The 25628-nt window shown below is 41.9% G+C and overlaps 1 protein-coding gene across 3 annotated transcripts in view; it reads right to left on the reverse strand.

Annotated features, from left to right (window-relative positions):
* The window catches only part of slc6a20 (solute carrier family 6 member 20), a 63919-nt gene that overhangs the window by 11622 nt on the left and 26669 nt on the right, over nucleotides 1–25628 (reverse strand). Inside the window, exons 2-10 of one of the 3 annotated variants that reach the window (XM_026294166.2) lie at nucleotides 17235–17375; nucleotides 7522–7613; nucleotides 7189–7416; nucleotides 6723–6833; nucleotides 6056–6297; nucleotides 3564–3726; nucleotides 2516–2702; nucleotides 479–638; nucleotides 144–309 (exon numbers count right to left, since the gene is read on the reverse strand). In XM_026294166.2, coding sequence (XP_026149951.1) covers nucleotides 144–309; nucleotides 479–638; nucleotides 2516–2702; nucleotides 3564–3726; nucleotides 6056–6297; nucleotides 6723–6833; nucleotides 7189–7416; nucleotides 7522–7613; nucleotides 17235–17375 — 1490 coding nt within the window. Of the gene's footprint in view, nucleotides 1–143; nucleotides 310–478; nucleotides 639–2500; nucleotides 2703–3563; nucleotides 3727–6055; nucleotides 6298–6722; nucleotides 6834–7188; nucleotides 7417–7521; nucleotides 7614–17234; nucleotides 17376–25628 lie in introns of all 3 variants that reach the window. The other 2 variants (XM_026294165.2, XM_026294167.1) reach the window with 2 other exon arrangements.

Genomic DNA, 25628 nt, shown 5'->3' on the forward strand with positions numbered 1-25628 from the left:
ATTTCTAAATAGTTCAAGGAACTGTTTTAGGTCTGGTTAGCATATTGTATAAATTATGGCCTAAACAAAAGCACATGGTCTTATCTGGGAGCAAGCAGTGCATGGGGCTGCATATACAGGACATGGCCACAGAAAAAACTCACCAGTTCTTTGTTCCATGCTCGGTATCTGGGCGTCCCTCCCTGAATATAGCTGATGATGTAGAAGACGAAGAGGGCAATAAGGAGAAGGGGACTGGTTCCTGCCCACATTATCTTCCAGTACCAGTTGGGGCGATGACCAAGCATGTCTTTTATGTCTTTTTCAAACCTAAAATGAGACAATAATGTATGTCCAACGTTATTCTGTAAAGTTTGCAACTGCAAGACATCTTATTATGATTACACATGGGCCACTATTCAGAAGCTAATTCAAAACAAAAGCTGAACTGAAGACATAGAAACAGGGGTACTACTGCATCACACATAAATACACAAACCTTGTAAGTCCATAGATGTAACTAACACTTATGACCTCAATGAGAACAATAAACAACAGGGAGAAAGTGGCTCCATAATCATTGAACATGGTGAACCAGTAATTCCCTGATGAGGTGGTAAAGCCCAGGCTGAGAAGCAGACAAAATAAACACACTAAACCTGCAAAACAAAACACAGTATTCAGTTACCAAAGAAACAGTGGTCCTTGTAGTAAACATTTGAGATCTCTGTTGAGTTGACTGCAGTCCCAGAAAAAGAAAAGATACTGCACAGGACCCTCAGGTTCTCAGGTCTCTGGTAGAGGACACAAACTTTCACTTATGTACATATTGTGTGAACTGTCATGACAAGCACACTGAGAGCCACTGTATCAATGTCAAATTCCTTGTGTTTCCAACATACTTGCTAATAAATCTGATTTTGAATGACACTCTAATGTCATTGCTGTAGATCCTATTGGTAGGAATCAGTGAGTCTGTGAGTGTCTAATTGTGAGTGTCTGACCATTCTTTAATAACTTCTGAAATTAATTTAATGGATCATGCAGCATTTGGAAGAAAATTCCACCACAGTAGACAACACTGTTAATACATTTAAGAAAATCAATTCATCTTTATTTATATCTACAGTATATTATGTGCCAACACAGTGGAGGGTAGCTGCCTCAATCCTACTCCCTACTAATTTGATTACAGAAAGTATTCAGACCCCTTTAAATTTTTCACTCTTTGTGTCATTGCAGCCATTTGCCAAAATCAAAAAAATTCATTTTATTTCTCATTAATGTACACTCAGCACCCCAGCTTAACAGAAAAAAACAGAAATGTAGAAATTTTTGCAAATTTATTAAAAAAGAAAAACTGAAATATCCAGGTGCTCCAGGTGCATCCAGGTGCTTCCTATAGCTGCCATAAATGAATCTTCTACTACAGTAGCTCTTGAATCATCTGTAACACCTCAGTTATGTTTAAACTGCTTCTCTCCCATAGATCTCTCTGAATTTACATCAGTAGTTGCTTCATCTAAATCATCAACATGTCTCTTAGACCACATCTTGACTAGACTGCTTAAAGACACTCTGCCATTAGTCGGCTCAACTTTATTAGACAGGACAGGACAACTGGTTGAAATTGAAGGAAAGATGAATGCAGCCAAGTACAGAGATATCCTGAAAGAAAACCTCTTCCAAGAGTGCTCAGGACCTCAGACTCGGCCGAAGGTTCACCTTTCAACAGGACAATGACCCTAAGCACACAGCTAAAATAACAAAGGAGTGGCTTCGGAACAACTCTGTGACCGTTCTTGACTGGCCCAGCCAGAGCCCTTACCTAAACCCAATTGAGCATCTCTAGAGAGACCTGAAAATGGCTGTCCACCAACGCTCACCATCCAACCTGACAGAACTGGAGAGGATCTGCAAGGAAGAATGGCAGAGGATCCTCAAATCCAGGTGTGAAAAATTTGTTGCATCATTCCCAAGACGACTCATGGCTGTACTAGCTCAAAAGGGTGCTTCTACTCAATACTGAGCACAGGGTCTGAATACTTATGACCATGTGATATTTCAGTTTTTCCTTTTTAATAAATTTGCAAAAATTTCTACATTTCTGTTTTTTTCTGTCAAGATGGGGTGCTGAGTGTACATTAATGAGAAATAAAATGAAGTTTTTTGATTTTGGCAAATGGCTGCAATGACACAAAGAGTGAAAAATTTAAAGGGGTCTGAATACTTTCCGTACCCACTGTATATTCCACAATTGAATGTCTCCACTGTCACCATGTGCTTGCTCATAAGGGATTTGTTGGGGTTTTTTTTTTTTTGGTTTGTTTTTTGTAAAGTGCCTTTGAAATGACTGTATTGTGATTTGGCGCTTTACAAATAAATTGAATTGAATTCAATTGTATTGCCCAAGGACACTTTGACCTGTGGACTGGAAAAGTCAGGGATTGAACACCAACTAACTCTGCTTCCTAAGTCACAGCTGGTGGTAACATTTTCTATTTTCATTCCTGGATCTTACCGTTGAACAACTCACTGTTCATGTGGGATACAACTTTGAAGTCTTGTAGCGGGGTGATAATGGCAGTAACATTGCCCAGCATACTGCCCATTCCCAACAGCAGCAGCATGATGAAGTACAGTACTGACCACAGCTGAGACAATGGCATGTTCTTGATGGCTTCACTGTACACTATGAAGGCCAGACCTGTCCCCTCTACTGCCTGTAAAAGATAAAAGAAGCTTTGACCCAGTTTGACCTGGCCTCTAAAAAAACCTGACAAGGATGGATTTGCTAGATGTAGAGAACTTTTGCTCTACAGACTAGAAGTAATCAAGAAAGTGAATGAATAAAAACATGAAAAGCATTCATTCATTCATTCATAGTGAATTAACATTTAACCTAATGCTGCTTTTAAATGGAAAATCTTCTTCTCTACAGTGGAAAGAAAAAGTATGTAAATTGGGATTATCTAGTTTTCTGCATGAATTAGGTATAAAATGTGATCTGAGCTTCATCTAAGTCACTATTATAAAGAAACACAATGTGCTTAAGCTGATAACATAATTCTCATTTCTCATGCATTGCCTGTCCATACTCCCTGTTCCTGAATAACCCGGTGTCTCCTTCACCTTTCTGTCTGCTCTGCCTATGTTTGGGTCCAAAACCTAGTAAATTTTGCCATTTGGCTGAAATACCTCAACTTCACCTTTTAAATATGTTATTTGAAAAATAAAATATCTTCAATTAAAACTGAATACTCAAAGACGTATAAGCACTTTCTGAACATTTGACAAATTTCTAATTAATTAGAAAACTATAAATCAGGTAGATGCATTTTGGGTAGAACATGTATCATTAGTACTATTAAACAGCACATGAAACTGGCATATGTCTTTCTTATATATAAATATTTGAACAACTTATGTCACTTAACAAAACAGAGTGAGTTGTACCCATAGCAATGCAATACCAAGACTTCAATATAAGTACCAATACTGTCTTATCATTATGTTAATAATTGTAAACATTGGTGTTTTTTGAATGTGCCATTTTACAAAGAGTGTGCTGCTGAGGAACATACAGTGTCTAGTTCATGCTGCAGATCACAGTCTTCCAATTGGTTAGCAAGTTCAGCAAATTGCTGTGGGAATGTTGTGTTTAGCTTCTCGACCCACTGAAATGTATTATTTATGATGATGCTGTCCTCTGCAAGATTAAAGGTGTTCAGCAGCAGTAAGCGTGTCCTGGAAGAAAAAAAAAGGACTGTAATATGAAAAGTAATCACCACCCAAAATATTAAGTGCCTGCAGTATCCTTCATTACTTGCTCAATATAGTTCATTATTACATCACAGCATTGTATAAGGGATCTATTTAAATGTGTAAATATTATTATATTTAGTCTTCCATTTATGTAAATGGAAATAACTGGCAGCATGATCTGCCTGTGTCTCCAGCTTCCTCCCAAAGTCAAAAGACATGAAGATCATGTTAACTGGTGATTCTAAATTGTCTGAAGGCGTGAATGTGCATGGTTATCTGTCTCTATGTTTCAGTCCTATGATAGACTAGCGATCTGTTAAGGGTGTACCTTGCCTTTTGGTCCAATGTCAAGTGGGATTGGCTCCAGCACCCCCACACCCCTTGACAGGACTAATCAGCATGGATAATAGGTGGATATCCAAATATATTTGATGTATTTACGTACTAACGTTTGGGAAGAAGACAAAACAGCACACTTGCTACCATAGTTTGGTATAACATGTGCAGCATCTTTCTGCAGAAATCTAATGACCTATAAGTTCCCATTTGCAATCTTTTATATTGCACATCTGTGCTACATGAGCAGTCCAACTTATTTTCCAGGAGTACAGGAGTTTGTAGGCTGGCACTATTTCAATGTCTGCACCAGAGGTTAACCGGATAAGAGAGGGTTTAGATCTTCAAAGATCCACTACCATTTCTTTGGTTTTAGAGGTGTTCCTTAGGAGACAGTTTTTATGATTCCAGTTACTGAAGGATTTTATCAGGTCTCTGCACTCCTCTTCCTGTCCATTCCTGATACCTGCAACAATCCCAGTATCATAGAATACCTTTGGCAGCACTCAGAATTGTACATGAAGTCTGCTGTGTACAGTGTCTACAATAATAGAGCCAGTCCCCTTTGGAGCTGCTCAAAACTCTACCAGAGATGCAGTTTCCCATCCTGATGAACTGTGGCCTTTCTGTCAGGTAATTTGTGATCGAGAAAACAAAGGAGGGGACCATCCCCGTCCCTTTGAGCTTGTCTCTGAGGATGATTGGTTGAATGATACTGAATGCATTTCAAAGAACATAATCCTCACATTACTTGCTGTTCTTCCAGATGAGACACAGTGAAGCATGTAGAGGACAGTACCATCCACACTAATGTGTTCTCTGTAAGCAAATTTCAGGAGATCTATTGTGTGTTTAACATCAAGTCTCCATATGAGAAGAATGAGCAGAGAATCATCTTCTCCAGGACCTTCATAATGTGGTATATGAGAGCCACTGGCCTGTATTCTTTTAATTCAGCAAAACACTTTACTTTAGTTACCAGAACAATACAAGAGGTTTTCCAAAGAGCCAGGACCCTCCCTAACTGTAGACTCAGGTTGAAGATTCTCTGTGACTGTGCTGCCCAACTGTGTGAGTTGGGCAGCACAGTCTTTAAGCAGCCATGAACATACACCATCTGGGCTAGCTGTCTTCCCACGGCAGTCTTTGTAACTGCAGCCTCACTGCAGTTACTGTGTCCAGATGGCGGAGTGTGCCTAGGCGAAGGCGGGGGTTTACCTGCAGTGGTGGAGATGCACACAGTTTGAGGACAACGAGCAGGAGATGAAGGAGGTGATATTGAGGACATTGTTTTGCGGAAATGGTAAGTGAATAATCATAATAGTGGCCAAAAGAAGGTAGGTGTGTATTCTTCAGTCACATCTCCTGGATGTAGTTTACAAATAGCCTGTGATATGTGAGGGAAACACTTTAAGAGACAAATGTCTGCTACTTCCCTCTGTGTCATATGTTAATTCAACATAGACTTTTAACACTGCATTGTAGTCTCAAGGAAGCAAACGGAAAGTCAGGGAAACGCTAATTATATTACATATGCCATCCTGCCGGCATGATTTACATGTGGTTCTCTGATGTGTAAATTAATGCTGTTCAACTGATATAAAAGCTGATCATTTTCTGTGCTCGGGGTCAATCGGTATTGACCCGTCTTGCAAGTCGTATGTTCTGTTGTGACTCTGTTGCTTTGCTTATTAAATTTGCCATCCTTTGATCTGAGATTTGCCTCCATGTGATTTTCCATGACAGATTTAAAGTGTAAATTTCCCTCACAATTATCTGCAACATTTGTTTGTGACATATGTCATTTGTTTTACATTACCTTCTCATTACACCAACAAAATACATCACTTTTTAATAAAACCAGTAAGAATTGCCAATGTGGGCTTTGCACAGCATCTGTGTCCTGCCTAAAAGGTGCATGCATGCAGATTTACAGGCATGCACATACATATATTAGCACAAATCATACACAAACCTCTCCAGGCAGTTCTCGTAGTTGACAGTGGCCTTAAACCCATAAATAGCAAAGGTGACAATGCTGGCAAAGATGGAGGTTCCACTGTTGATGAGGGAGACAACAATGGCCTGGCACTCAAAGTTGTTGTTGTACTGGTTGTAGCTGGCATAAGCTATGAGTGACCCAAAACCCAAACCCAGAGAGAAAAATATCTGAGTGGCTGCATTGATCCATGTAACAGGGTTGGCAAGCTGTTCCATCTAAAAGTAGACATGCACATGACCATTTTAGCAAGTGGAGACACAGACATAAAAGACACAGAGACAGTACAAATAAGCGCAAAACATTATATTTAAAGAATAGATAATAGATTTATTTTTTAGTTATCAGGCAAATACATCATCATTTAATAAGATGACAATTTATAAGCTGTATGCATTCATATTGTGTTTTACTAAGCAGCACTGGCTCAGTGTTTTATCTGACTTATATAATGAACTTTTTATAATGGAAACTCCACATTTTTCAGGATAATTTATTGTCCCTTCATATATTCAGGTGAAAGACATTAGAAAATTTCCAGTGGAAAATGTCAAATATTCATTTGCGCCCCAAGCAAGCTAGAAATATAGCCAACATGATTCTTGTCTATATGCCTGTTGCAAAATTTCCAACACAACTTTACCTTTGGTGTGAACATATATTTGACACCATTGACAGCACCATGAAGAGTGATGCCCCGGATCAGGTAGATGAAAAGGACCACATATGGAAATGTGGCTGTAAAATACACTACCTACAGATGGAGTCAAAAAGCAAAGCTGGAGTTAAAATTCAAATATGGGACTGAACATATAGTAAATATGTAGTATGCTGGACAACTTCATGATATCCCTGGCATCATCCCTCTCCCCTGGCCGAACAAAAAACACCTGTGTGCTGCACAAATTTTTAAATTCACATATTCACTTATCTGGTTATCTACATGTTTTAAAGTAAGCATTTGATTGTTATTACATATAAAACAATACTCCCATCCCAATAATCTTGCTTTTTCAAGTATCATCAGTTACCACTGATTGACTAGTCATAGATACTTGTCAATATGTATGATCCCAGTATTCTTAATTTGGGAGCCTTGGAGTTCTTACCTTTCCAGTTGACTTTACACCCTTGACAATGAAAAGGTAGGTAATCAACCAGCTAAGCAGGAGGCACAGAGCCTGACCTTTGTGAACACCTCCGTTCTCTTCAATAGAAGAAGAAATGTCAAGTGTTTCCCTGTAAAAGTAGTATTGTGTGGGTGTGGCTCTTTCACACTCTTCTACAGGTCCTGTTCTGTTTGAATTGATGGGGCAATCTGCCCAGGGCAAGACTAACTGGAAAGGGAATGAACGTAGAACAAGCCTTATTGTTCACATGAAACCTAACATTTTATAAAATTACAGTATCTTGCATTTAAAAAGTAGTAGTTAGCAGCTCACATGAAATGAATGAAAGAGGTACCAAAAACTCCATGCATTGATGATATTGTAATAAAGACATAGATACAGGGATGTCACAACACTAGCAAGACCTAAAAAGAAAGAATTAGAAAAAACATAAAAGTTCAGAGAAAAATTGTTACAAAGGCCAAAATGTTTTCCATTTTACATATCGTATACCCACCTATAGCCAGAATGTTTCTTCCTCAAAGTTTTATGCCATGTCTTTGAGCAAAATCTCGTCCAACAGAATTGCAAATTTATAAAGTTAAATCAGAACTAGTTTTATTTGTGAAGTGTTGGTGCGGGAGCGAAGGAGAGGTGGTAGGACCCAAATGCAGAACAGAAACATGGCAAACACAAAAACAGAGAGGCGAATGAAAAGGGAAACTGAAAATCACCGAATGAAACAGGAAAAAACTAGAGAAGCCGAATGAGACGGGAAAAGGTAGTGGCAGTTTCCGGGTAAGTGACTCACTTCCTACTGCAAGCGTGTCGTGCTGTGTGTGCTGTATAGTTCGTCTACAGATTAGCAACAGACTAGCTATAGTCTAAAATACGTAAAAACTGATATCTCATAATCAGATATCAGGAATAATATCATATAATGAAAACTCTCTAAACAATTTATTAACCGCTACATTCCGGTACTAGTCAAGTGCCTTTTTATTTTTACTGGTATTTATTGCTATTTCCTGACTTAGCACTCGTTAGCCTACCAGTTAGCTTAGGTAGCTAGTAACATGGCTTCTTCCCCCCTCTCTCTCTCTCTTTCCTGCTCAGTGTGCCACATTTAGTTATTCCTCTGCCTTCTCTAGTGATAATGATACCTGTAATAAGTGCAAGGTTCTGCTAGCTTTGGAGGCGAGGATCACTGATTTGGAAGTGCGGCTCTGCACCTTTGAACAAAAGCCAGCTAGCCTAGCCCTATCAGCAGGTGTGGAGGCCACAGGGTCTGTTAGCGGCAGCTCCGGAGCAGCCCGGAGAATTAGCCTGTGTGATGGTCCGACGGAAACATACTCCTAAGCAGAAGCTCACACCTCATCACCTGCCTGTTCATGTTTCTAATAGATTTTCCCCACTCAGCGACACACCCGCTGAGAAACCGATTCTGATAATTGGCGATTCCATAGTCAGAAACGTGAAGCTAGAGATACCAGAGACCATAGTCAAATGTATTCCTGGGGCCAGAGCGGGCGACATCGAGTCAAATCTGAAGCTGCTGGCTAAACCTAATTGTAAATATGACAATTACACCCGATTACGCCAAAAATTAATGTTGAGTCGGTGTGTAACTTCGCCAAATTAATGTCAGACTCCGTAATTTTCTCTGGACCCCTCCCCAATCTGACCAGCGATGACATGTTTAGCCGCATGTCGTCGTTCCGTCGCTGGCTGTCTAGGTGGTGTCCAGCAAACGATGTGAGCTTCATAGACCGTAGGTCTTCATAGGCCACTTTCTGGGGAAAACCCGGTCTGGTAGCGAGGGACAGCATCCATCCCACTTTGAATGGTGCAGCTCTCATCTCTAGAAATTTGGCCGAGTTTATTAGCCAACCTAAAGTTTGACAATCCAGAGTGGGGACCGGGATGCAGAAACTCAGTCAAAAACGCCTCTCTGCAGTTTCCTTAGAGCCGTCACCCTCCTCAAACCACATAGAGATTGTGTCTGCCCCTCGAACATATAAATCAAATAAATTAGAAGTTAACAGAAGAGGAGTTATTCATAAAAACCTAATAATTAACATAATAATAATAACATAAATAATTAAATTAAGACCACTCCTCTTATCGAACGGAAAAACAGAACAGTTAGATGAGGATTATTAAATATCAGGTCTCTTTCATCTAAATCTCTGTTAGTAAATGAGTTGATAACTGATCACCAAATTGACTTACTCTGTCTTACTGAAACCTGGCTACAGCAGGATGAATATGTCAGTCTAAATGAATCAACCCCCCTCAGTCATAAAAATTGAGAGTCTCTCACATCCAAAATGGAAAACACAAAAACCAGTTCTACTTGAGTTTTTAACTGAATTTCCAGACTTCCTGTCTGATTTAGTGCTTAGTTCAGATAAAGTCATTATAGTGGGAGACTTTTACAATCATGTAAATGTGCAAACTGCATATAATTCAATATTAGTTTCAATTGGTTTCACTCAAAATGTTCATAACCCCCCCCCACCCCACTGTTTCAATCACACCCTTGATTGTGTTCTGACCTATGGCATCGAAATTGAACATTTAATAGTTTTTCCCATAATCCTATTTTGTCAGATCATTCTTTAATAACTTTTGAATTTAAGATGATGGATCATGCAGCATTTGGAAGAAAATTCCACTACAGCAGATCCTTATCTGCATCAACAGCGACTACTCACCCACAGCTTGTCACCTGTTTAATGTTATTTGCAGACACTTTAGTAGGGTAAATAAGTCACCTTGTTTGGTTTATAATTTACTTTATTTCGAGACAGCCCTGTTTGCTAAATGAAGTGTGCACATTTAGTTAGCATTGGTTTGTCTTTTGTCTATTTGTTAATTTATGTTTCTTTGTCTTGTCTTGCCTGAGTTACCTGTTCTCTTCCTGGTTTGGCAAAAGAGGTTGCTTAGGTGAAGCCTGAATTTATGCAGAGGCCAACAAAGAGGACCAGACCACTGAGTGGCAAACCGGAGGGGGGAAAGATGAAGTCCTTGGTTTAAAGATTTGGTTTCTTTTGTGAAGTTTCATTTAGATATAATGTAGTTGTTGTTTATTTAGTTTAATTAATTGTAAACTGACAGACTTGTAAATTTAGTTATAAGTATGTGTAATTTAGTTAATTATGTTTTGTCTTGTAAATCCCCCTCGTTTCAGTTGGCCTGATCAGCCAATATAGAAGTTCCTTTAGGTGTTCAGTTAGAGAGGCAGTCTTTTTCTTTGTTCAGTCAGCTCAGTTTACATTTAGGTTAAACTTTTTTGTTAAGTTCTGCTCAGTTGACCTTTTTTATGGGCCCAGAACTTTACTTTCAAAATTTACTATGAAAATTTATTTTACTTTTCAAAATTTGTCTTATTTTGTGTATTTGGGGAAAATAAATCCCTTTTCTTGTTCAAAAATCTACCTGTGGCTCATTTGTTAACCGGTCAGTCTCTCACAATATTCTTACCTTAAAGCAGGCATCACAAAGGCTGGAAAGGAAGTGGCGTTCCACAAATTTAGAGGAATTTTTTCTAGCCTGGAAAAACAGTCTATTAACATATAAAAAAGCTCTCTGTAAAGCCAGAACCACATACTACTCATCTCTAATAGAGGAAAATAAGAACAATCCCAGGTTTCTTTTCAGCATTGTAGCCAGGCTGACAAAAAGTCACAGCTCTGTTGAGCCCAGTGTTCCCTTATGTAACCGCTTTTGACAGCGTGTACTTAATGTCTGTTACCCTTCTTTAACTGGGTGCTATGGTGTTTCATATTATTTTTCCCAAGTCAGTTAAGTCTTCTCAGTCCAATGTCCTGTAACCTGGTTACTCATTAGCTACCACTGTGTTCTTGTCCTTGGGCTGGGGCTCGCCATCCAGTACTGGAGAGATGTCCATCCTTCGATGTGCAGCATAGCTTCAATTTGGATCCAAACAAAAAAATAAGTGCAAGGCAATACGTTCAAGACAGACAATAGTGTGGGTTCCAAGCTTTCGTTGGCTCACAGCCTTCCTTCAGCTCAATTTCTTTGTCCATGAAGTTCTCCCGTTCGGTGTGTCTCGAGCGCATGAAGCTCGTAAGCGTCTGACACCACGCAAGGCACGCAAACCAGATGTTCCGGCTCAAGGGACAATTAACCTTATTGGTTAATATGAGATCACACACAAATAATATCATTGGTTGCTCATAATGTCACTAAAACACAATGCAGCAATTTCACTGAGGCTTTTACCATATTTTAACACTATTTTTACTATCTTTACTAATACTATGTTTTAATGAACTTGTATTTACTAATCTTTAACCAAGGTTTTATCTGTTTCTTTTTAGCACTGGGTTACACTTAGCTCTCACCAGTGATGAATTTATGAGTTTCTTCACAAATAAAATCACAACTATTTGAGATAAAATTCAGCAGATGCTTCCTATACCTGCAAAAAATGAGTCTTCTACTACAGTAGCTCTTGAATCATCTGCAAGACCTGTTATGTTTAGATGGCTTCTCTCCTATAGATCTCTCTGAATTTACATCAGTAGTTGCTTCATCGAAATCATCAACGTGTCTCTTAGACCACATCTTGACTAGACTGCTTAAAGACACTCTGCCATTAGTCGGCTCAACTTTATTAGACATGGGAAATTTATCTCTAGTATCAGGCTACATACCACAGGCTTTTAAGACTGCAGTAATCAAACCTATACTCAAAAAGCCTAGTCTTGATCCAGGAGTCTTGGCTAAATATAGACCAATATCCAACCTACCATTTATTTCTAAAATCCTTGAGAAAGTTGTTGCTGAGCAGCTATCAGACCACTTACACAGAAATGAACTATTTGAACATTTTCAATCAGGAAACAGAGCACATCATAGTACAGAAACAGCACTGTTAAAAGTCACCAACAATCTTCTCTTAGCCTCAGATAATGGACTTGTGTCTATACTTGTCCTCCTAGACCTTAGTGCTGCATTCGACACCACTGACCACAACATCTTATTACAGAGACTGGAGCATGTGACTGGTATCAGAGGAACAGCGTTAAAATGGTTCCAATCCTATTTATCAGACAGATTCCAGTTTGTTCATGTCCATGATGAACCTTCCACACGAACAAAAGTTAGTTATGGAGTTCCACAAGGCTCTGTGCTAGGACCGATTCTGTTCACCCTGTACAGGCTTCCTTTAGGATATGTCATTAGGAAGCACTCTATTAATTATCACTGCTATGCAGATGACACTCAGTTGTATCTATCTATTAAACCTGATAACACAAACCAGTTAACCAGACTTCAAGCATGTCTAACTGACATAAAGGCCTGGATGACCAGTAATTTTCTACTTTTAAATTCAGAGAAAACAGAAGTGGGCCTAAAAACCTCAGAAATAACTTTTCTAAAATTATAGCTACTTTGGATGGCATAGTCCTGGCCTCCAGCATTACTGTGAAAAACCTTGGAGTTATTTTTGATCAGGACATGTCCTTTAACTCACACATAAAACAAATCTCTAGAACTGCCTTCTTTCACCTGCGCAACATTGCCAAAATTAGGAACATCCTGTCTCAAAATGATGCAGAAAAACTAGTCCATGCATTTGCAAAATTGCAACCTCAAGGCTAGATTACTGTAACTCATTACTATCTGCATGTCCCAGTATCTCCATAAAAAGCCTCCAGTTAATCCAGAATGCTGCAGCCAGAGTCCTGACAGGAACTAGCAAGACAGATCATATTTCTCCTATATTAGCTTCTTTTCATTGACTCCCTGTAAAATACAGAATCGAATTTAAAATCCTTCTCCTCACATACAAATCCCTTCATGATCAAGCTCCTTCATACCTTAAAGACCTTATAGTACCATATTATCCCAATAGACCACTTCGCTCTCAGAGTGCAGGTCTACTTGTGGTTAGACTTAAAACTTTCCTCTTTAACAAAGCGTATAGTTAGGGCTGGCTTCAGGTAACCCTGAACCAACCCTTAGTTATGCTGCTATAGACTGACCGAGGACCATCGGTACACCTAGTTCTGCTGGAGGTTTTTTCTTTCCGTTAAAGGATGTTTTTCCTCTCTACTGTCGCCAAGTGGTTGCTCATGAGGGATTTGTTGGGTTTTTTGTTTTTGCAAAGTGCCTTGAAATGGTTTGTATTGTGATTTGGCGCTATGCAAATAAAATTGAATTGAAAACTAAGAAAACCGAATGAAACAGTAACATCTACAACTCTTGTAATAAAGCAAGGCTTACACAAACTTGTCAGTGAGTTAACTAATGCTTCAGCACAAACAAAAGTATATATAGGGAAACAACAACGGTGATTAAATGGTGGTTAATGGTGTGAAGCTGCCGGGGACCAGTGCAAGGGAAAGAGGAAGTCTCTTCAGAGTAACGGTTCCCGGCAGGAAGTTCCAGAGGTGAACCATGACAGGACCTCCCCCCTAAGGCTGAGGTGAGGAACTAGTCAGAGACTCAGGGGAGAGGCTTTCTGGAGACTCAGGTGAAAGACTCTGGCTAGGCCTGCCGGAGACTGGGAGAGGACCTCAGTGGGGACGCTGTCGTCGGCATGCTGAGGGTCTGGAAGCAGGGGGTCCTGGAGACTGGGACACTGGAGACTTGGGCGAGAGGCCAGCTGGAAAATCTAGTGCAAGGCCTGTTGGAGACTGAGGTGAGGAGCTGGCCAGGTACTGAGGCAAAGGGCTAGTCGGGAACTCAGGGGAGAAGCCTCCCGGAAACTCAGATGAAGGGCTGGCTGGAGACTGAGGCGAGGGACTAGCCAGAGACTCAGGACAGAGGCCTGCTGGAGACTCGGGGAAGGGTTGGCCGGAGACAGAGGTGAAAAGCTGGCCGGAGACGGGAAGGGGACCTCAGCGGGGATGCTGTTATCGGCGCACTGAGGCTCTGGGATCAGGACTGGAGCTTCAGTGTGGACGCTGTCGTCAGCACACTGAAGCTCAGGAATCTGGACTGAAGCCTCAGCGGGGACGCTGTCTTCAGTGAACTGAGACTCAGGAAGCAGTACTGGAATCTCAGCTGGGATGCTATCGTCAGCGCACTGAGGTTCTGGATGCTGGAGTGGAACCTTAGCGGGGACGGCCACGTCGGCACACTGAGGTTGTGAATGCTGCGATGCTGGGCGCTTGAGCTGCTGGAGTCTACGGCGGAGAGAAAACAGCGCTGGACTCCGGCGGTGAGAAGGCACTGGGCTTGGGTTGCCAGACTGGAGATGTGGCTACACCTCTCTGACGACAACGCTGTCGGTGGCGACGCTGCAAAACAGAAGACCCAGGCTGGGAGAGAGAGAGACTTAGAGGGGACCGCGGTTGGGGAAGGGAGAGAGTGAGAGGGGACCCCGGCTGGGGAAGGGAGAGAGTGAGAGGGGAGCCTGGCTGGGGATGAGAGAGAGTGAGAGGGGACCCAGGCTAGGGATGAGAAAGAATGAGAGGGGACCCAGGCTGGGGATGAGAGAGAATGAGAGGGGGCCCAGGCTGGGAAAGAGAGCAAGCGAGAGGGGACCCAGGCTGGGGAAGAGAGGAAAGGAGAAGGGACTCGAGGGAGAAGAAGGGACAGCTCAGGCTGAGGAGAGAGATGGGACTCAGACTGAGAGGGTGAAGACTTAGGCTGAGTGAGTGAAAGCTCAGGCTGAGTGAGTGTGAGCTCAGGCTGAGTGAGTGTGAGCTCAGGCTGAGTGAGAAGAGTCAACTCAGTCTGAGGGTGTCAGGTTTCGGGGAATTATTACTTAAGTTTTGGACCACAGATGCACCCACTCTGGTACTCAGGGTTCAAAAACAAGACTATTTAACTAAACTAGGCAAAAACAGGAAACAAAACACTTGGCTAAGAGGGGACAGGTCAAGGCAGGGAAACACAAGGACATGAAACATGAACATCGAACGAAGACATGGACACCAGGGAACAAGGCATGAGGGTCTGGGTCACACACACAACTGGAGAGACGCACCAAACCACACAGACACGTGAACACAATATGGGAGTCAAGGCATGAGGTAGTCTGGGTCACACACACACCGAGGGAGACGCAACAGACTATGAGAAAATATGAACGTGAACACAGGGACTCGGGGCATGAAGTAGTCTGGGACACAGACTACAAGAAAACATGAACATGAAACTAGGGAGTCAGGGCATGAGGTAGTCTGGGTCACATACACATTGAGGGAGACGCACCACACAAAGAACAAAAACATGTAACACAGGGAATCAAGGCATGGGAACACAAGGGCATGAAACATGACACGAGACAACGACACATGAACAGAGGACATGGGAAAAGGACCAGAAAACTAATAAGAAAAAGGAGGCAGAATACTTAACTTAAACCTGGGGGAACCAAAAGGTAGTCCATGATCAAAACACGAGTGTATCGACAGGCTCAAAACGATGTCTAGCAGGACTCAAAACAATGCATTAACAGCTCTCATGGCTTAACTCACAAAACAGTGTCTAAACAGACAACCTGGCAACTAAAACATGGGACAACAAAGGTATATAAAGGCAAGACACAAACAAGGAACAGGTGAAAACAATAACTAATTAGGTCAATGTAAAGTAAACAAAGTAAAACAAAAACCAGTTCCTGTCAGGATCCTACAAAATAAAAGAAACAGGAAGACAAAAAACACGGATCCTGACAGAGGGAGAAGAAGGGACTCAGGCTGAGGGAGTGAGCACCCAGACCGAGGGAAAGAGAGCTCAGACTGAGTGAGAAAAGACTCAGTCTGAGGAAGAGAAACCTCAGACTGAGGGAGGGAAGACTCAAACTGAGGGAGGGACTGAGGGAAACTGAGGGAAACTGAGGGCAAACTGAGGGAAGAAGGGACTCAGGCTGAGGGAGTGAGCACCCAGACCGAGGGAAAGAGAGCTCAGACTGAGTGAGAAAAGACTCAGTCTGAGGAAGAGAAACCTCAGACTGAGGGAGGGAAGACTCAAACTGAGGGAGGAGAAACATCTTGGTCTGGGAAACTGAAGAGATCAGACCGAGACGAGCGGCGTCTTGGTCCGAGGAAACCAGGAGAGCCGGTGGTGGTGAAGCCAGGGGAGCCATATAGAGGTAGCACAGCCCCTTAGCTGCCTTGATGGGATACTGGAGATACTGGCAGTCTCCCAACACTGAGGGGACCGAAGCAACGAGGGCTAGTATCTGGTCTGCCCTTTGCTCAGTCACAAATCCGGGTGGATCTGCAAACCTCCTTTCCAGCGTGGCGCAAAAGTCCAAAATCTCTCCGTATCCCTGGGTGTTCCGGACAATGTTATCCAATATGTCCAGAAGACTGGAGATCAGGTCCTGCCTGGTGGTGTCCGCTGGGTCCATTGTTGGGGTAAGCATTCAGTTATGTGTTGGAGAGAAGGGTGTGGGAGCAAAGGAGAGGTGGTAGGACCCAAATGCAGTACAGAAACAGGTTTTATTTCCTCCTGGGATCTCCAGGGCAAGGCAAACACAAAAACAGCGAGGCGAATGAAAAGTGAACCTGAAAATCACCGAATGAGACGGGAAAAAACTAGAGAAGCCGAATGAGACGGGAAAACTAAGAAAACCGAATGAAACGATAACATCTACAACTCTTGTAATAAAGCAAGGCTTACACAAACTAACTAATGCTTCAGCACAAACAAAAGAGACAGGGAAGTATATATAGGGAAACAACAACGTTGATTAAACACAGGTGAAGTCAATTTGGTTAATGGTGTGAAGCTGCCGGGGACCAGTGTGAGGGAAAGAGGAAGTCTCTTCAGAGTAAGGGTCCCCGGCAGTAAATCCCAAAGGTGAACCATGACATTATTAGCCAAGGATGTTGGCACCCACAGAATTTGACTACAATAGGGAAATTTGAAACTTACTATTATTCCACTATGCAGAATGCACAGACCATTTATAATAATTAATATGTAATCAGCCATAGAGTTGCTGCAGCAAACACACACTGTGTTCTCTTTTTTGCCACCAGAAAGGTAGAAATGCTGTCTCATCACTACTCTAGCTATTGTACTATTGATTACTCAGTTCAGTCAGCACTTACCCACTCCTCCCAAATAAGGGCTAATGGCAGTCCATGCCTGAATGCTCCCTAGACGCATCTTCTGACCAATGGCCAGCTCTAAGTAGAATAAGGGAACACCCTCCAGAAACAGCATGAGGAAATATGGAATCAAGAACCCCCCTGAAAATGGAAAGATAAATAGTACATATAACTCAAAAATACAGACAAAACAACCAACAATTGCTGAAAATGGCTGCAATGCATTGCTGAATAAGCTGAAGGCTGAAATGCAATCCTGAAGAATCCTAGAAGCTCAAAGGTAAAACCGGAGAGGGAAGCTAACTTGTTTAGCTAAAAAATTATTCAACATTACTGAAAAGGATGAAAAGAGAATCATATGATGTAGAAATTGCTAAAGAAAGAATTGTTAAACTAATATGAAAGAAGACAGTGTAGTGACAGAAAGAAGAACCAAAAGATTTAAATATGATATGAGTTAAATGAAAAAAGGGAAGAATGAAACAGCAAAAAATTGAACTTGTAGAAAGACAGATGATGTATAGATGTATAGACAGAAAGAATGTATAGTTGTTTCTCTTAGCCTCAGATAATGGACTTGTTTCGATACTTGTCCTCCTAGACCTTAGTGCAGCATTCGACACCATTGACCACAACATCTTATTACAGAGACTGGAGCATGTGATTGGTATCAGAGGAACAGCGTTAAAGTGGTTCCAATCCTATTTATCGGACAGATTCCAGTTTGTTCATGTCCATGATGAACCTTCCACACGAACAAAAGTTAGTTATGGAGTTCCACAAGGTTCTGTGCTAGGACCGATTCTGTTCACCCTGTACATGCTTCCTTTAGGATATATCATTAGGAAGCACTCTATTAATTACCACTGCTATGCGGATGACACTCAGTTATATCTATCTATTAAACCTGTTAGCACAAACCAGTTAACCAGACTTCAAGCCTGTCTAGCTGACATAAAGGCTTGGATGACCAGTAACTTTTTACTTTTAAACTCGGAGAAAACAGAAGTCATTATATTTGGGCCTAAAAATCTCAGAAATAACTTTTCTAAAATTATAGCTACTCTAGATGGCATAGCCCTGGCCTCCAGCACTACTGTAAAAAACTTTGGAGTTATTTTTGACCAGGACATGTCCTTTAACTCACACATAAAACAAATTTCTAGAACTGCATTCTTTCACCTGCGCAACATTTCCAAAATTAGGAACATCCTGTCTCAAAATGATGCAGAAAAACTAGTCCATGCATTTGTTTCCTCAAGGCTAGATTACTGTAACTCATTACTATCTGGATGTCCTAATATCTCCATAAAAAGCCTCCAATTAATCCAGAATGCCGCAGCCAGAGTCCTGACAGGAACTAGCAAGAGAGATCATATTTCTCCTATATTGGCTTCTCTTCATTGGCTCCCTGTAAAATATAGAATAGAATTTAAAATCCTTCTTCTCACATACAAATCCCTTCATAATCAAGCTCCTTCATACAGAATGGGAGGCAGAGCCTTTAGCTATCAAGCTCCTCTCCTGTGGAACCAGCTCTCAGCCTGGGTTCAGGAGGCAGACACTCTCTGTACTTTTAAGGCTAGACTTAAAACCTTCCTCTTTGACAAAGCATATAGTTAGGGCTGGCTTCAGGCAACCCTGAACCATCCCTTAGTTAGTTATGCTGCTATAGGCCTAGACTGCCCGAGGACCATCGGTGCACTGAGCTCCCCTACCCTAACCCCCCCCCTTCTCTCCCACCTCATGTATATTCCACCATTGAATGTTACTAACCTTGAGCTCTCTCTCTACCCTAGTTTGTGCTCTCTCCCTCCCTCTCTCTCTCTCTCTCTCTCTCTGTACCTTCTGCAGGTGTCCCTGGTCCTGGAGCTGTTTATCGCTGATGTGCAGTTACTGGCCCCACCAATTTGCAGTGTCTATTTGTTGTTTATTGTTGCTGTTCTTTTCTCTCTGCTCTATCCACTCACCCCAACCGGTCGAGGCAGATGGCCGCCCAAACTGAGCCCGGTTCTGCTGGAGGTTTTTTTTTCTTCCGTTAAAGGGAGTTTTTTCCTCTCCACTGTCGCCAAGTGCTTGCTCATAAGGGAATTGTTGGGTTTTTAGTTTTAGTTTTTGTAAAGTGCCTTGAGATGATTTGTATTGTGATTTGGCGCTATACAAATAAAATTGAATTGAATTGAATTGAATTGAATTGTGTAGTTATAAAGGCTTATTATTGCTGAAAAATAAAAAAAGTAAAGGCTGTGTAGGCAAATCGGAAATATTTGCAACACGGTTTTCTTAGAGAAAGAAGATAAGATGGAAGGAAAGACTGAAAAAGGGAAGAAATGAAGCAATATGAATAAAAAATAAACATGTGCAGTGATAAAAAGGCTGAGAGGGAAAAATGTGCTGGAAAGAAGCAAATATTAGCATTTCTTAGCTTCTATTTTGAAACAATGAAATAAAAAATGCTTTTATTTTGAAAAGGCAGCCTGCTGCAGGAGACTCATGTAACCATGAGTTAAGATACGAACTTTAATTTTGATTATTTGTTATTCTTTGGAACACTGCATTAACTTCCTGTAAATAACTGTAGTTTTATTGTCGAAGTCCAAGTATGTCCTCCTGAAGAAGACACCATGCCTGACATTTAAAATGGCCTCAGTTGGTGCCTAAAGCTGTATGCCAATTACAAAAGTCTATTTTAATGTCACATTACTGTTTCAATGCTTTTATTTTGAAAGAATGCTATAAAAGCTGAACATCCGGGTAAGCGAATCACTTTTGTCTTGCAGGCGTGTCTTGTTGTGTGTGTTGTGTGGTTCGTCTGCAGACTGGCGGCAGACTAGCTGTGGTTTGGCACACCTGGGAACCGGCTAGACTTTGAACGGTTCACTGGCTGCTGCATTCCGGTGCTGGTCGGGTACCTTTCTGTTTTGACCGGTGTTTGTTGCTATTTCCTGACTTAGCGCTCGTTGGCCTACCGATTAGCTTAGCTAGCTAGTTAGCTTGCTAACATGGCCTCTCCCTCTCTCTCTCTTTCTTGCTCGGTGTGCCACATGTTTAGTTATTCCTCTGCCTCCTTTAGCGATAATGATACCTGTATTAAGTGTAAGGTTCTGTTAGCCTTGGAGGCGAGGATCACTGATTTGGAAGCGCGGCTCCGCACCTTCGAACAAAAGCCAGCTAGCCTAGCCCCGTTAGCTGGTGTGGAGCCACCGAGCTCAGGGTCTGTTAGCGGTCCAAGGGCAGCTCCGGAGCAGCCCGGAGAATTAGCCTGGGTGACGGTCCGAAGGAAACATACTCCTAAGCAGAAGCCCACGGCTCATCACCTGCCTGTTCACGTTTCTAATAGATTTTCCCCGCTCAGCGACACACCCGCTGAGAAACCGACTCTGATAATTGGCGATTCCATAGTCAGGAACGTGAAAATAGAGACACCAGCGACCATAGTCAAATGTATTCCTGGGGCCAGAGCGGGCGACATCGAGTCAAATCTGAAGCTGCTGGCTAAGGCTAATCGGAAATATGGGAAAATTGTTATTCACGTCGGCAGCAATGACACCCGATTCACTAAAATCACTAAAGGTCACTAAAATTAATGTTGAGTCGGTGTGTAACTTTGCTAAATTAATGTCGGACTCCGTAGTTTTCTCTGGACCCCTCCCCAATCTGACCAGCGATGACATGTTTAGCCGCATGTCGTCGTTCCGTCGCTGGCTGTCTAGGTGGTGTCCAGCAAACGATGTGGGCTTCATAGACAATTGGGCCACTTTCTGGGGAAAACCCGGTCTGATAGCGAGAGATGGCAAAATTGAATTGAATTGAATTGAATAAAAAGGCTTTTATTTTGCAAGGACAAAGTGCTGCAGGAGACTCATGGGACCTTATACTATAATCTGGACTTTAATTTAAATATTCCTTATAATTTACAAATATGTAATATTTTCCTATAATTCACTTTATGGCTTTTAATTTGAAAGGACAAAGTCCTGCAGGAGTCTCTTGGGACCTTTTATTAGAATCAGGACCTTATTTTGAATATTCCTTATAAGTAACAAAAATGTAATATCTTCCTTTAGATAACTCTAGACTTTTATTGTGAAAGTCTGAGCATGACAGAAACCATGGCTGACATGGAAAATGGCCTCACTTGGTGCCTGAAGCTGTATGCCAATAACCAATGTCTTTTTTAATACTGAGTTGCTGTTTCAGGGCTTTTCTATTGAGAAAACGCTATTTCAGGGCTTTTATTTTGAAAGGACCAAGTGCTGCAGGAGACTCTTGGGACCTTGTACAAGAATCTGGACTTTATTTTGAATATTCCTTACAATTTACAAAAATGTAATATCTTCCTATAAATAACTATAGACTTTTATTGTGAAAGTCTGACCATGTCAGAAACCATGGCTGACATGGAAAATGGCCTCACTTGGTACCTGAAGCTGTATGCCAATAGGTAACGTCCATTTTAATATTGAGTTGCTGTTTCAGGGCTTTTCTGTTGAGAAAATGCTATTTCGGGGCTTTTATTTGAAAGGACAAGGTGCTGCAGTTTAGTTTAGCTTGTCCTCAGAGTAAAAACACTGATTTTAACTCAAATGAGGATCGTTTGCTCCTCATTGTGTTGTATTGTGCTGCACTAATCCGTCCCATCTACATTGACTGAAAGGCTCATTATGCGCGCCTTTGTCTGGACGTTCAGTGCGTCTTTTGTGTTCTCAGGTAAATCACATGACTATTCATCCTCAGACACACCCTCTTGCATATGGCCTTTCTGGACAAAAAGTGTCTTAGAAAATTTAAATCAGTGTATTGTTTACTGTGAATGTGTGAACAAGATGACATTCACAGCACTCTGAAGTAAACACTTTAGCCTACAACATGCTGGTCTCCAAAGTCTTGTGAACCAGTGTTCAGTTTGTGTTTTATGGTCTTATTTCAGTGAGTAAAAAATTGTAGTTTTTCACTAGCCATGCATAAACACTTTTTTCTCAAAAACACAATAATGTATAAACTTGAAGCTCACATATTATTGTAGCCAATTTTGTGCTGATTACAGTGTTATTAGAATTTAGACATTAATATGTTTAAAAAACACTGAAAAAAGCACAAATGTCAGGACATGTCAAAATTTGTCCAGGCCCCCAAAACCCCCTCAGACCCCAGAGGGTTAAATTTTCTAAGACACTTTTTGTCCAGAAAGGCCATATGCAAGAGGGTGTGTCTGAGGATGAATAGTCATGTGATTTACCTGAGAACACAAAAGACGCACTGAACGTCCAGACAAAGCCGCGCATAATGAGCCTTTCAGTCAATGTAGATTGGACGGATTAGTGCAGCACAATACAACACAGTGAGGAGCCAAACGATTCTCATTTGAGTTAAAATCAGTGTTTTTACTCTGAGGACAAGCTAAACTATTTGTCTCTGTTTGGAATGTAAGGAGTGCCGCTTCACGTGTGTTGGGGTTATAAGGACAAAAGTTCAAATTGTTGCCATTGTGGAATTAGATCTGAAGATAGGCTGTTTATGTGAGAGGTCTGTTTCTCCAGCTGACCTCCATAACCTTATGACCCATGATGAACTGAAGTTTTATTGCACCCAAGTATCCTGTGTCTGGTTTTGTTCCCCACTATACAAATAAAGGACTGCTAAGTGAAAAGAGTGAGAGAAGGGTGAAAGTCGCATGGGGAGAGAAGACAGTCTTTCACTTGCAGACAGATACTCGGTACAAAGTTGTCGTGTGTTTCATTGCCTTCAGGGAAAAGAACCATGTCAGTGTAGCGTAAACCTGACATATTTATTGGTGTTTCCGCCCGGTTTCCAATACGACAGTTTGGATGAAGAGGAGGACGAGGACGCCGTGAATCTGTGCACAGTCAGCCGTTAGATGGCTGGAGAAAATCCACCCACGTGAATTCGTTGGGAGGTCGGCAGGTCCCCGTCTGGAAACATCCTCTCAGCCCTACTGTCTGACAGAAACCGTGAAGGCAACCCTTGAGTCAAATCAGGTAAAAATCCGCGGGTGAAACTGTGTGAATGGACGTCAGAAAAAACGTGTGAGTCTAAATTAAATACCGTTGCAGAGCGGGATTAGAATCAAATTGATTCGAATACACGAACGGTGAAAATTGTTAGACAAGACCACTTGATATCTGTCAGGGACAGAGGGATAAAAGACCATGGCAAAATAAATTCACATGTCAGGGACATGATGGGGTATTTCCGGTGTCAGGGACACTAGGAGGGCATATTAAACAGTACTGTGGAGTGAATGTGTATGCTTACTTGTTTGTTTGTTTGTTTGTTGATGAAAAGGGAACGTTGGACAGGCAATTGCCAACCAAGTAGAACGGTGTCACTTCCCACTGAAACTGTGTGTTATTTGTTGGGCACAAGTAAAAATTGAAAAGTTGAGTGTGGTGGACGGCTGTATCCGCAGGTAATTAGTACCTGTAGAAGCCTGATACAATGGACGATCCCCACGCTGTTGTGACTGATCGTTTGCTTGTGCCAAGTTGCAACTATGGGAAAGGGAAACAGTAAACCCCAATTAACGGGGGATCCTAAATTTATGAACACCTATTTCCCCGGATCAGCAAGATATTTGGGTGAATGGAAGAAAAAATATGAGTTTCCTGGGAAACTGGAAACCTGCGCATGCAATAAATTGGTAACTCAATTGAAAGCAGAAATGGCTATAGCAGAACCTAAGAGAATTGATAAATTCAAATTACAAATTATGGAAGCTGTTAAATGGCAGGAACAGGCAGAAAGGAGACGGCTTTGTGGAATGCAAGCAAAAAGAGAAAAAGATAAGAAAACAGGTGATAAAAAGTCCCTCATAGCAGCTCCCCAAGAGGATCCAGCTGATTTTGTAGGGCGTCCACAAGCACTAATTCAACAGGAAGAACGTAGAGAGCAGCAGAGACGTCTGCTTGCACAAGCCGCAGCAGCGGCTGCGGCTGAGGCGGGGGCAGCAGGGTCAGCTGAAACCCCGGCTCCCCCAGTCCCCCCCAGTGGGATAGTGGGACCTGTCCTACCTAGCCCCAGTCGCACTAGAACGGGAAAGTTGTACAGTCCCCTGGTTAATGAGGTTCAACAATTAGCAGCAGCTATGTCTGACACGAGCCCATTTAAAAACCCCCAGGGTGATGGGTCATGGATGGGGCCCTGTCCTGACCCACCCCCCTGGCCATTACTGGAAGACCAGACTAGCATCTTTCCAGCCATAGAGGTACCTAACCCCCACTATGGAGTGGGAGGTGATAATAGGCACCTTCTCTTAGTGAGGAGACCCTGGTCCTGCAAAGAATTAGAGGATGCAGTAAAAGGACTGGGGGATCCCCTCGCTAATGTTCGCCAGTGGATTGTTAACCTGCAGCAACTTAGACAAAGTTACAATTTGGATGGACAGGAAATTGACTCAGTGTGTAGAAAAGCCTTAGGACATAGGTATGGAGGAGTAAGAGGAGAATATACTGGCTGAACTCCAGCTGGAGCAGTTCTGCCTCCTAATAATATTGTATTGGAAGCTCAATTCACAGCATTAACAGAGCGGATTAGAGATGCTTTTGTTAAACCTCCTGATTACCAAGCTATTGCTCAGTGTAAACAGAAAGATGATGAGGATGTGCAGGAATACAGAGGAAGGTTAGAGGAAGTGTTTAAAGCAAATAGTGGATTGGAACCTGAGGAGGCCCCTGGTTCAGCCGATCAGCAGCAGTTAAAGCAGGCCCTGCTGAGTGGTTTCCGCCCTTCCATTACGCATCACATACAAAAACTCAACATTAATACTCCTACAGATGGAGTCACTCAGATAATGAATTATGCACAAGACATGCAAAAGCACAAGTCGAAGCAACAGTCACAGGCTGCTGTGTTTGCACTTCTGGATGTGATGAGCAGTGGTGGATCTAGGGGGGGTCCTCAAAGATTCAGAAGAGGTGTCAGAGGTAGAGGAGGTTTTAAGAGGCGAGGAGACATGTACAAGGAAGAAGAACAAAAGGATGAAGTATGTTATAATTGTGGTCAGCCAGGTCATTTTGCACGAGAATGTGATCAACGGAGGCAGAGAAAGGGAGGATACAGGAGATCAGATGAGTACAACCGACCTGAACCCCATAACCTTAATGCATGACTAGACCCCTCAAATACTGAAGAATTGGATCTTAGTGAAATTGTGGAGACTTATTATAGTACAGAAGAGAACAAAGTAATGCCCATTAGAGTGTTAAAAATTAATGGAGTAAAAATAAAATTTTTGTGTGATACAGGAGCAGACAGAACAGTATTAAGGGACAGAATTCCTGGAGTGACAAGAGGTGATAAACATATCTTTGTGAGATCAGCAAATGGACAGGTCACTCCTTGCAGTTTCTCTCAAAGCCTTGTGATTAAGGATGA

The sequence above is a fragment of the Mastacembelus armatus genome, chromosome 16 (genome assembly GCF_900324485.2).
Source record: "Mastacembelus armatus chromosome 16, fMasArm1.2, whole genome shotgun sequence".
Lineage (NCBI taxonomy): Eukaryota > Metazoa > Chordata > Actinopteri > Synbranchiformes > Mastacembelidae > Mastacembelus > Mastacembelus armatus.